Source organism: Heterodontus francisci, chromosome 6 (assembly GCF_036365525.1).
Source record: "Heterodontus francisci isolate sHetFra1 chromosome 6, sHetFra1.hap1, whole genome shotgun sequence".
In the NCBI taxonomy this organism is placed as follows: domain Eukaryota; kingdom Metazoa; phylum Chordata; class Chondrichthyes; order Heterodontiformes; family Heterodontidae; genus Heterodontus; species Heterodontus francisci.
Window position 1 is genome coordinate 94,309,829 of NC_090376.1, and position 12,681 is coordinate 94,322,509.

At 40.0% G+C, this 12,681-nt stretch overlaps 1 protein-coding gene across 7 annotated transcripts in view; it reads right to left on the reverse strand.

Annotated features, from left to right (window-relative positions):
• LOC137371446 (phospholipid scramblase 1-like) overlaps nt 1-12,681 on the reverse strand; it is a 348,513-nt gene that overhangs the window by 67,388 nt on the left and 268,444 nt on the right. For 6 of the 7 annotated variants that reach the window (XM_068034064.1, XM_068034065.1, XM_068034062.1 and 3 more), the window contains 2 exons: nt 9,127-9,180; nt 8,014-8,133 (listed from right to left, as the gene is read on the reverse strand). In XM_068034064.1, coding sequence (XP_067890165.1) covers nt 8,014-8,133; nt 9,127-9,139 — 133 coding nt within the window. In that variant the 5' untranslated portion in view covers nt 9,140-9,180. Of the gene's footprint in view, nt 1-8,013; nt 8,134-9,126; nt 9,181-12,681 lie in introns of those variants that run through there. The other variant, XM_068034068.1, reaches the window with a different exon arrangement.

Here is a 12,681-nt window from a genome sequence, read left to right on the forward strand (position 1 = left end):
TTAATCTGCAATGGCTGATGGCTTGGCTATTTATTGGAACAGAATAAGCCATCAAAGTCGAACTAGTCAGGTCATCAAAATATTTTATAAAAAGCCTGGAAACTTCAATTCAGTTGTGCAATGTCATTTGGAAAAGGAACAGACTCTGGCAGTGCAGGATCGTCTATGGTGAAGTTACATAAATTACAGTTATATAGCCTCTAGAATTGAGACCTAAAACCCAATATGGGGGTCCAGATATGTGATCCTTGCCAGGTGGATTGAGGCCTTCTGGAGATCCTAGCTTGTTTATGAAGGAAACCCAGCACAGTGGACGTTTAGACATAGTTCCTAACTTTTGTGAGGGCTTTAAACTTTAGCTATTCATTGCCTACAGGATAGCAACATAGGAACAGGAGTAGGCCATTTAGTCCCTCAAGCCTGTGCTGGCTGCTCTGCAACCTAACTCCATATGCCTGCATTTGCCCCATATCCCTGATACCTTTGTAAAACATAAATTTGTCAAACCCAGGTTTAAAAGTAACAATTGATCTAGCATCAATTACCATTTGCCCTCTGTATGTAGAAGTGTTTCCTAACTTCACTCCTCAAAGGTCTGGCTCTAATTTTTAGACTATGCTGCCTAGTCCTAGACTCCCCAATCAGTGGAAATAGTTTCCCTCCATCTATCCTATCTGTTCCCCTTAATATCTTGAAAACTTTGATCAAATCACCCCTTAACCTTCTAAATTCCAGAGAATACAATGGCTATTGTACACTAATTGTATTTAATTTTATGCAGGTGGTGTGCATTAACTGGGGATTTACTTGTGCCCCTATTAAAAAAGAATAGACTGAAACTTTGTTTGTCAGGTGAGGAGGTACATATTTGTAATATGTATCTCTGAAAAGTAAATGCTTATAAAAGGTGTGTCAGGCTTGGCTTCAGTTCTATCCTTCAGTGCCTGGCTTTCTGGAGTATAACATATAACCCCAGTTTGTGTAATCTAATCTCACAATTTAACCCATGAAGCCCAGGTATCATTCTGGTAAATTTATGCTGCACTCCCTCCAAGGCCAATATCCTTTCTAAGGTGTGGCACCCCAAATTGCACAGAGTATCCTAAGTGTGGTCTAACCAGGACTTTCTATGGCTGAAGTATGACTTCTACCCCCTTGTAATCGAGTTCTCTAGATCTAAAGGCCAGCATTCCACGAGCCTTTTTGATTATTTTCTGTACCTTTTCATGACATTTTAATAATTTAAGTACTTGGACTGCATGGCAGGTATGTGGAATTAGGCCGCAGATCAGCAATGATCTCATTAAGTGGCGGAACAGTTTCAAGGGGCTAAATGGCCTACTCCTGTTCCTATGTGCCTATATTCCTATGTTAGCACCCTGCAGTATGCCCCACTATTTCTAGCTTTTCGCCATTTTCAAAGTATTCTGTTCTATCCGTTTTAGGTCCAAAGTCCTACATCAAAATCCATTTGCCGCAGTTTTGCCCATTCACTTAATCTATCAATTGTAATCTATCTTTGTAGTTTTATGCTTCCACCTACACTACTTGGAATGCCACCTATCTTTGTGTCAGCAGTAAATCTGGATCTGTGGTTTTCTATTCCATCATCTAAATTATAAATATGATGAATAGTTGAGGCCCCAACACAGATCCTGTGGGACACCACCAGTCACACCCTGCCAATTAGGGTACCTGCCCATTATCCCTATTCCTTGTCTCCTGCCACACAGCCAATTTCCTAACCAGGTAAATAATTTGCCTTCAATTCCATGAGCTTCAACTTTAGCTTAGCATCTATGATGGACTTTCTAAATGCTTCTGCACATCCATATAAATTGCATCCGTAGACATTCTGCTGCCCACTACTTTTGTTACTTCTAAAAAAAAAATCAGATTTGTCAGGCATGACCTACCCTTTACAACTTCTCTCTGATTAGCTGAAGTTTTTCAAGTTATTCAGTCACCCTATCTTTAATGACAGACTCAAGTAATTTCACAACAACAGATGTTAGGCTAACTGGTCTACAATTCCCTAGATTCCCTCTGTCACCTTACTTTAATAGCGGAGTGAAATGAGCAATTTTCCCAATCTAGAGAAATGGTTCCCAAGTCAAGAGAACTTGAGAAGATTATAGGTGGGCATCTGTAATTTTCTCACCTGCTTCCTCTAAAAACTTGAGGATGGAACCATTTGGTCCTGGGGATTTGTCATTTTTTAGTGCCATTCTTTTCTTTATTACTGTTATTCTGCTTATGTTAATTTTGATAAGTCCTGTCCTTAATTCAATATCACCTTCCTAGTGATGTGTGGCATGCTGACCTCCTGCTCCACTGTAAATACTGATAAAGTAATTCAACATGTACACCATTTCCATATTTTCACTGACAATGTCATTGCCATCAGTTTTCAAAGGGCCCAAATTGCTCCTGACCACCCTCTTTTTCCTAGTATAATTGTATATGTTGATTTTGATATCCCTTTCAAGTTTCTTTTCATATATCTTTTTGTAATTCTTACAATCCAATTTGCCACCCTTTGCAATTTTCTCATTCGCCAAGATCTGTGCTATTTTTTGCATTTTGTATGCTTTTTCTTTTAGCTTTATGCTGTCTCGGTTATCTCTTTAATTGGTCATGGCTGTCTTTTTTGGCAACATAGGAAATAAGAGCAGCAGTAGGCCATTCAGCTCCTTGAGACTGCTCCACCATTCAACTAGATCATGGCTGATCTTCCTCAACACCATTTTCCCACATTATCCCCATATCCCTTGATGCCTTTAATATCTAGAAATCTATCAGTCTCTGTCTTGAAGATGCTCAATGACTGAGCTTCCAGCGCCCTCTGGGGCAAAGAATTTCAAAGATTCACCACCCTCTGAAGAAATTCCTCCTCATCTCAATCCTAAATGGCCTACCTCTTATTCTGAGACTGTGTCCCCTGGTCCTAGACCCCCAGACAGGGTAAACATCCTTCCTGCATCTACCCTGTCAAGCCCTGTAAGAATTTTGTGTGTTTCAAATGAGATCACCTCATATTCTTCTAAACTCCAGAGAATACAGTCCCAGCCTCCTCAATCTCTCCTCACAGGACAATCCCACCATCCCAGGAATTAGTCTGATGAACTTTCATTGCACTCCCTCTATGGCAAGTGCATCATTCCTTAGGTAAGGAGACCAAAACTGTATACAATACTCCAAGTGCAGCCTCACCAAGGCTCTATACAATTGCAGCAAGACTTCTTTACTCCTGTACTCAAATTTTCTTGCAATAAAGGCCAACATTCTATTTGCCTTCCCAATTGCTTGCTGCACCTGCATGTTAGCTTTCAGTGACTCATGAACAAGGACACCCAGGTCCCTTTGGACATCAACACTTCCCAAACTCTCACTATTTAAGAAATACTCTGCATTTGTTTTCCCTACCCAATTGGATAACTTCACATTTCTTGCACATTATATTCCATTTGCCATGTTCTTGCCCACTCACTTAGCCTGTATAAATCCCCTTGAAGCCACTTTGCATAGTCCTTACAACTCACATTCTCACCTAGTTTTGTGTCATCAGTAAGCTTGGAAATATTACATTTGGTCCCCACATCCAGTTCATTGAAATAGATTGTGAATAGCTGGGACCCAAGCAATGATCCTTGTGGTACCCCACTAGTCGCAGCCATCAATCTGAAAATGATATGTTTATTCCTACTCTGTTTTCTGTCTGTTAAACAATTCTCAATCCATGCCAGTATATTACCCTCAATCCCACGTGCTCTAATTTTGTTTACTAACCTCTTGCGTGGGACCTCATCGAAAGCCTTCTGAAAATCCAAACACCACATCCACTGGTTCCTCCTCATCTATTCTGCTAGTTAGATCCTCAAAAAACTCCAACAGGTTTGTCAAACATGATTGCCATTTCATTAATCTATGCTGACTTTGCCCAATCCTACCATTATTTTTTTAAGTGTCCAGTTATAACATCCTTGATAACAGATTCTAGCATTTTCCCTACTACTGATGTCAGGCTAACAGGTCTGTAGTTCCTATTTTCTCTCTCCCTCCTTTCTTAAATAGTGGGGTTACATTTGCTACCTTCCAATCTGCAGGAACCATTCTAGAATCTATAGAATTTTGGAAGATGAACACCAATGCATCTACAACCACCTCTTTCAACACTCTGGGATGTAGATTGTCAGATCTGAGTAATTTACCAACTTTTGAGTCCCATTAATTTCTCCAGTACTACTTTTTTACTGATACTAATTTCTTGCAGTTCCCCATTCTCACTCTTTGTTCTCTAGTATTTCTGGGAGGTTTTTGTATCTTCCTCCATGAAGACAGACACAAAGTATTTGTTTAGTTTCTCTGCCATTTCCTTATTCCCCATCATAAATTCTTCTGTCTCAACCTATAATGGGCTCACATTTATCGTTACTAATCTTTTAATTTTTAGATACCTATAGAAGCTTTTATAGTCCATTTTTATGTTTCTTGCTAATTTACTTTCATATACTATCTTCCCTTTCTTTATTAGTTTCTTAGTCCTCCTTTGCTGAATTCTAAAATGCTCCCAATCCTCAGGCTTACTACTTTTTTGGCAACTTTATAAGCCTCTTCCTTTGATCTAATGCAATCTTTAACTTCTCATTAGTCACGGTTGGATCACTTTTCCTGTTGGATTTTTGTACCTCAAAAGAATGTATATTTGTTGTAAACCATGTATTAATTATTTAAATGCTAGCCATTGCCTGTCTACTATCTACTACTTTTAATGTAGTTTCCCAATCTACCACAGCCAACTTGCCCTCATACCTTTGTAGTTTCCTTTGTTTAGATTTAAGGCCATAATTGTGGATTTAGCTACATCACTGTCAAACTTAAAATAAAATTCACTCTTCCTTTACATAGAGTCATAGAGAGACACAGCACTGAAACAGGCCCTTCAGCCCAATGAGTCCGCACCGACTATCAACCACCCATTTATACTTATCCTACATTAATCCCATTTTTTACCTCACATCCCCACCTTGCCTCAATTCTCCTACCACTGACCTACACTAGGGGCAATTTTTAAAATGGCCAATTTACCTATCAACCTGCAAGTCTTTGTCATGTGGGAGGAAACCAGAGCACCCGGAGGAAACCCACGTGGTCACAGGGAGAACTTGCAAACTCCGCACAGGCAATACCCAGAACCGAACCCGGGTCGCTGGAGCTGTGAGGCTGCGGTACTAGCTACTGCGCCACTGTGCCGCCCAACGAGATTATTAATTAGCCCTTTCTCATTGCACAATACTAGATCTGAAATAGCCTGTTCTCTAGTTGGTTCCTCAACATACTGTTCTAGAAAACCATCTCATATCATTCCAGGAATTTGTCTTCCATAGCATTAGTGCTAATTAGGTTTACCGAGTCTATATGTAGATGAAAGTCCCCGATGTCAGTTCCCAGCCTTGGTCACCCTGAAGCCACAACTTCATAATGGCAAATAGGTGCTACTATTTATGCCATTAATTCATCTACCTTGTTGCAAGTTGAGCTCTTGCCCTTAGAGGTATAAATTGGTTCTGTAACATAGTAAATTAATTTTTGAATACTTCCCACTGATCTGTCATATTAGTCATTAACAGATTTTCCCAGTTTACTCTGGACAATTTCTGTCTCATCCCTTTGAAGTCAGGCTTACTTAAATTTAGGATTCTAGTAGCTGTTTTGTGTTTCTCCCTTTCAAACATTACATTGAACTCGATCATGTTATGATTGCCATTAGAGAAATGTTCACACACCGTTAGGCTAGTAACTAAATCTGTCTCATTACTCACTACTAAATCTAATATAGAATGCCCCTTGTTGGTTCTAGGGCCTATTGCTGTAGGAAACTATCCCAGACACACTCAAGAAATTCACTACCTTATCTTTATCCCAATCTGCATGAAAGTTAAAATCCACTATAAAAACCACCCTACCTTTGCTCCATGCTGGTCTAATCTCTGCAAATGTACAATCTACCATTTCAAAGCTGCTACCAGGGGACCTATACATAACTGCCAGTACAGTCTTAAATCCTTTCCTATTTCTTCATTCTATCCATAAAGTCTCCGCAAGCAGCGGCGCGCTTTGAAGTCGGCGGCCTTCAGGCGCGGATGCACCGACACTGAGCCCCCACGATAATTTGTGTGGGGGTTCATTTAAATGGAAGGAGCAGCCGCCCTGATGTAGAGGGGGAGGCCGCTACGTCCCCGGCAATGGCGTCCGGCGCGCGCCAGTGCCCTTTTTAAAGGGCTTCAAGACCTCAGAAAAAACTTGAAATTTCAAGTTATATTATTGTTCATTTTCTGAAAAAAATTATTAAAAGCTGGAGACCTTTTACCAACCCACCTTTGTTTTTTTTATTGGCCTATGTCGAAAATTTATTTTATTCCCAACCCGAATTTCCCCCCCCAACTGCATTTGCCCTTCAACCCCTTCCCACCATCCCCCCAACCGATAAAAAAAAAAGTGTTTTCCCGCTCCCCCCGCCCTGATAATTTCACTCCTCCCCACTCCCCAGTGTCTCAGCTTGAATCCCCAAACAGGAATCAGAAGGCACGGGACTACCGGCCGCAATACCGGCACGGGACGGCCGGCCAGTCCAGGTAAGTTCATTAAAATTTTTTTGAATAAGTTTGAGTTTGCCAATGAAGGCCCCATCGCTTGGCGGTGGGGGGGTGGGGTGCCGCACTGAAGCCTCGTTGCTGTCAGTAAAATGCGGCAGGGCCTTCTCAGCGTCTGGGACCGTGGCAGGCCTCTCCTAGAAGAATTTTCCACACCCACCCCCCCCCCCCACCACCGCTACAACCCCCAACGTTGGGGGGGCTGGTAAAATTTGGTTCCCAGTCCTGACTGTCCTGCAGACATTTTTCAGTAATGGCTAACATGTCTTACCCTCAAAGTTGATTTTGCACCAGCAATTCATTCAATTTATCCCTTATATTCTATGTGTTTATATAACGAATGCTTATTTGGGACACACCCTGACCTGTCCTTCCACTCTAATGTTTCACTCACACATTTCTTATTTCTCTCTCCTGATTTAATTACTTTACACCTTTTAGTTTTCCTTTTACCTGTGGTTCCTAAAGCACTCTTTCTGATTGTTACTCTAGTCTTTCCTTCCATTTGTTTTCAAATGATTATCTACGCTACCTTTTCCACCTGAGCCACACCCCACCCCACCCCCACCTTACTAGTTTAAAGTCCTTACCCCGGGGTTATGTGTCAATTCATTCTGATCGAAGAGGTTTTATCTTCCTCTTCAATTGTCCCCAACCAAATTTTGTACAAAAATGTAACCGTTTGACTATACTTTAGTAAATTTCTTACAATGTCGATAAAATATTTGTTAATTCCTTCAGTGGAAAATATCTCACAAGAATATAAATGCTAAGGTTTCTTGCCCACAAATCAACATCTCTCTATGCTGGATACTGGATTGTATTGCCTTATGCAGCAATTCATCAGTGTGTCAGATATGAGTCCCTATTGAAGAAAACATTAATACAGCCCATGGTCTCTACCCGTGCTAGTTTTCATATCAATCAATGGTGTTAGAACAGCTCAGGGTGAGCTGGGAGGGACCTGAGGCCCTAAACATGTCCAACCAATGCAGAGCCACACTGTTTGAAGAGAAGGGGAGTTCTCCTCAACCAACTCCACTAGAATTCCACTGCTATTTTTGGAACCTTGCTGTGTACAAATTGGCTGCTGCATTTGCCTGCATAACAGTGGCCACACATCTAAAAAGCAATTCACTAGCTATAAAGCACTTGGGAATGGGAATGGTACTACATAAATGCAAGCTATTTATTCTTTCCTAGATCATCCTACATTCAACTGGTGCAAAACTGTAGTTATTCAATGATGATCAAAGCAGTTTATCAAAATTGTACTGTTCAAAACAAATTAATATAGGTCTTTAGTTTTGTAAAACCACTTAATTTGGGTAGCATAGGAAAATTAAGAAAAATTTGTTACCAACGGAGCCAGCTGGAGGAACACCATAATGATTCAGAGGTGGTGGATAAGGATCCTGTAGAGACTGGGCTGGAGGATATGGAGGTGCAGTGGGCCCATAAGCAGGGTACGAATAAGGACCTGGGGGGACATAAAAGTGCATCAGACTTTTTTAAAAAGCTAAATCTATTAGACATGAAACAAATTTTAGATTTGTATTCATGCAACGTAGAATAGTAGCTTATGATTGTTATGTGTTAAAGTAACGTATTCCCTTATGGAGAGCAAATATATTACAAACATGATAGAATATTTTTAGCTTGTAATGTGCAGGAGAGGCCGAATCTTTCCTTATGGTTCTCCGAAGAGCAGTCTTACTCCCCCTGGTCACACAAGAAAATTTTTAAAAGTTTTAAAAACTTAGCTGTGCTGGTCCCTTCTTGGTCTTAGTCCTCTTCTCATTATTTTCACCTGACTGGAAAGCTACAAGGGGCTTTCCTGCCCAGCTGAGTTTAACTGTCCACATGCCGATTAAAATCCTCTGTAATGCATCAGCTTTCAACCTGACGAGCTGTTACTGACAGTACTCCCATGTCACAATCACACTATTTAAATTATGGTGCATCTCGTGAAAGTATGGAATTGGTAAATTTATCTCAAAATTATTTTAGTGTCTTCTCACTTAATTACATGCGGTAACTGGAACCAAGTTTGTATTTATAACTTACTGGTTCCTCCTCTCAAATTTCTAAATTGATGCTCCCCATTTCGCTTTTTTTTTCTATTTCTCGTTGCTTCGCAGCTGGAATTTTGAGTTCAGCAGCCCTGAGCCATGTGGACACTACTTCAGTAAAAAAATGTGCAAACATTGAGATTTTCCAAAAAGATACACAATTTCATTTTCTCCTCTTTCTCCTAAAGAAACTCCACATCCATTTCTGAAGTGTGCTGATAAGCATCAGAGGGCAATCTATATCTACTTTTGGATTGGTACTCCTGTAGGAATACTCCAGCAAAAAACATTTCAAAATAAGGAATCTTGTGTTTAGTTCCCAAGTTGTTTTTTCCCAATAAACATTTTAGATCCACTCCTTTAGTACATATTCTGCACATAAATATACAAGCTGAACTCACCTTGAGCAGCCATAAACAAAGCTCTTTTTGTCTCTTACTATAACTGAAGAGTGTCTGGGAAGAAGGAAAGAATAAAAATTAGAATGGCAAGCTATAATTTGATGAACAAAACTAATAACTTTGAATATCTGTTACCGACTTTACTATTACCTAATTTATGAATCAAAATCTACCAAAATCATAATTTCTAATTAGAAATATGGATAAGTCACAAATTGGTGCACTAGTACAGGCAAGAGGATAATTTGACCTTTATCCATCTCAGCAGGGACAGGGCAGGACATCCACCCTGACCCAAAATCCTCTTCCTGAATTGGAGGCTATTAAGCAAGCAGGGTATGCCACTTACAGGATCCCCACCAGCTGGCAGAAATCAAGACTGCTTCTGAGCAAAATTTTATCAGTGCAGCAATGGAACAGTTAGGAAAAGGTAAAAAGGTGGGGGAGGGGCAGAAGAGCCCCAAAGATGAGAAAGACAGGCAGTTTTTTAGGCCTCAGCCAGGAGGATAGGCAGCCTAATAGTAGTGCATCCACTACAAGGGTACCAGTGCCTTTCCCTTCAGGATTACCCCCCAAACCCTTTCCTGGCAATCTCTGCAGCAGAAGAGATACAGGCAGAAGGAAGGGAAATGGATAGTTTTAGGGTTCACCCTGCAGTCATAATTTACCTGAAGTGGGTAAGGAAGGGATGACTATTCTAGTAGAGGTGGGGGTGGGTGAGAAATATAATTGTAACTTTCTAAAGGGAATTTGATATATATACTTGGAAAGGGAAAATTTACAGGCCTATGGAAAAAGAGGAGTGAACCTAATTGGATAGCTCATCATGCCTAGCACAGGCATGATGGTCTGAATGGCCTCCTACGGTGCTGTAAGATTCTGTCATTCCCTGATTCAGGGCAGAATGGTGTTCGTTCCTGAGATGTGGGCATCGCTGTCTAGGCCAGCACTTATTGCCCATCCCTAACTGTCGTTGAGAAGATGGTGGTGAGCTGCCTCTTTGAACCACTGCAGTCCATGTGGGGTAGGTACATCTGCAGTGCTGTTGGGAAGGGAGTTCCAGGATTTTGACCCAGCGACAGTGAAGGAATGGATATAGTTCCAAGTCAGGATGGTGTGTGGCTGAGAGGGGAACTTGCAGGTGGTAGTGTTCCCATGCCACTGCTATCCTTGTCCTTCTGGGTGGTAGAGGTCGCGGGTTTGGAAGGTGCTGTCAAAGGAGCCTTGATGCGTCATGAAAACCCTACATGCCAAAGAGGAAATATTAATTTAATCGTTTGGAACCTTGCCCAAGATTTTTACTGGAAATTCTTACAAATAACCTTTTCAAAATAAGTACTAGCAGCCAAGATGGCCACTGCAATTTACATCTGAAACACCAAAGGATTAGACTGGAGACAAGACAACTGACTCAACCTAGCCAGAACAATGGGGTGATCTGATTACCTGAAATGGCTTTATCAACACGGTCGTCAGGAGCCATCGACACCCACTGACTTTGAAAGAGCCTTGAATCTCAGAAGATTCCAGAAGGATCTCATTAACACCACAAAGAGGTTTGGAAATGTCAAGTGACTGCTTGTGCAGCTCTAGGGAGAATAAGATTTATCACACAGAAAGCAAGAGAAGAGTAACTGAAAAGCCATCCACTGGGCAGTGCTCTCTCTCTCTCTCTCTTTCAAGTCAGACTGGAGCAGCCAACAACTAGGGGACAAGGATCAAATCCCTTCTTCTGCCTTCCGGAGCCCCGAGAAGCAAGCCCACAACTGTGCACGTGGCTCAGCGAGGACTTCAGGACTACAATTTCAACTGAGGACTCTGGGACTGATAAACTGTATTTAAATTCCATTTATTCCAGACTCTACTCCAACCACCAAAGCTGTTTTCCCTCTGTAATGTGTGTGTGTGTGTGTGAGGGACACTTGTATGAATGTGTGCGTGAATGCGTTGCATATTTTTTTTTAGCAATTTTAACCAGTTTAGAGTGTTAAGAATAATAAACTTACATCTTTCTTGTTTAAACTCAAGAAAACCTGTCTGATTGGTTCTTTGGCAATTACATTAGAGGAACAGGAGCAAGCACTCACTGAGGTGGTAAGTTCAATCACTGTGTTAAAAAAAAAAATAAACCCTGTTGTGGTCAAACCAGAGAAGAGGCAAAAGGGGAGTCTGAGACCCCCTCCTCACCTGACCGTAACAAATATATACATGAATATGTATATCTATATATGAATATGTCTATGAATATGATTTTTTAAATGCATGTGACTTCCCTATTAAGACCTAGATTACAATGTTGAAGTACTCAAAATTAGGAAACTCCATTATTTTAGACGCAATAATGCAGATAGGCTGCTGGCAAATTATCTTATTATACTGAAGCAACCAGGTAAGCTTTTGTGTTTTTTTCAATGATCTATCTTTAATGTCCTGTACTGCACATGGGTGGGTGGGGAAAGACAGAAAAATAATTTTTGAAGCCCGCCTTCAGTCAAGCTCAATGCCAACATTTCATTATGTAGGCCCCACTTGCAGACTGGGTGACAAAAGTCCAGAGGAAAAAAACATGCAAGTTTGAGGTTTAAACTTAAAAATTAAATATTGAATAAGATAAATTATATCTACATGAGAAATAATGTCGAAACTAAAACATTAAAATAAGTAAAAAAGTAAAAAAATATGAGACAGACTAGAAAGAAATGAAAGGAGAAATGTTTAAAACATTAAATTTGTTTTAATTTTAAATGGTTGTGTTAGGAATACTGGTTAAATTTTATAGCAATGCATTCCTGACATTACAATAGCAACATTTATTTTTCATCATAAGGAGGAATGAAAAAAGAGAAATAAGATGCATCAAGAAACTAGAATTTTCTGTAGATGCTGGCAAATTACAGGTTAATAATAAAATTACTGATAATGAGAAACCTTTCTAAGTTTATACCATTTAAAAGGTCAAATTCCTCTGAGAAAAATGGGTGAAGAAGGGAGTTAGAAAGTCCTTATATTGGCAATGAATGAGCTTGTTTATTTTCTCTGACAGATGCACAAGGGAGTCGATGATACCCAAGTCTTGATACTTAAATCATGATAGCAGAGCAATAGTAAAAAAAAAATTAAGGCTCAACTTTCTTTTAATCAGAAGAAAAACTTAGAAAGAACCTTACCAATTACAACAAGTATGCTAGTCAAAATCTTTAAAAAAAAAACCTCCCGAAAAAGGATAAGGAAATTTAGATTACTTTCTAAAATCCTTAAGTAGGTTTCATAACCACCAGAAAGGAATGCTTGGCCAAATGGTGCAGTATACAATCTATCATAATTTCACATATAAAAGTTAAGTATGTCTAAAATATGTACTAAATTTCTGAATTGTATTGAGATGAGGGGTTCTTCAATCCTGCGGCTTTAATTCTACATATTGTGACGTGGAGATTGCCTTGGAAAAGAATTATGCAAGCATGTTCCATCCTGAAGCAGCATCTTGTAACAGTTTTCCCATTACAATAAATAAAAAAATGAAATAAAACTCTAAGAAAACAAAGAGACCATAAC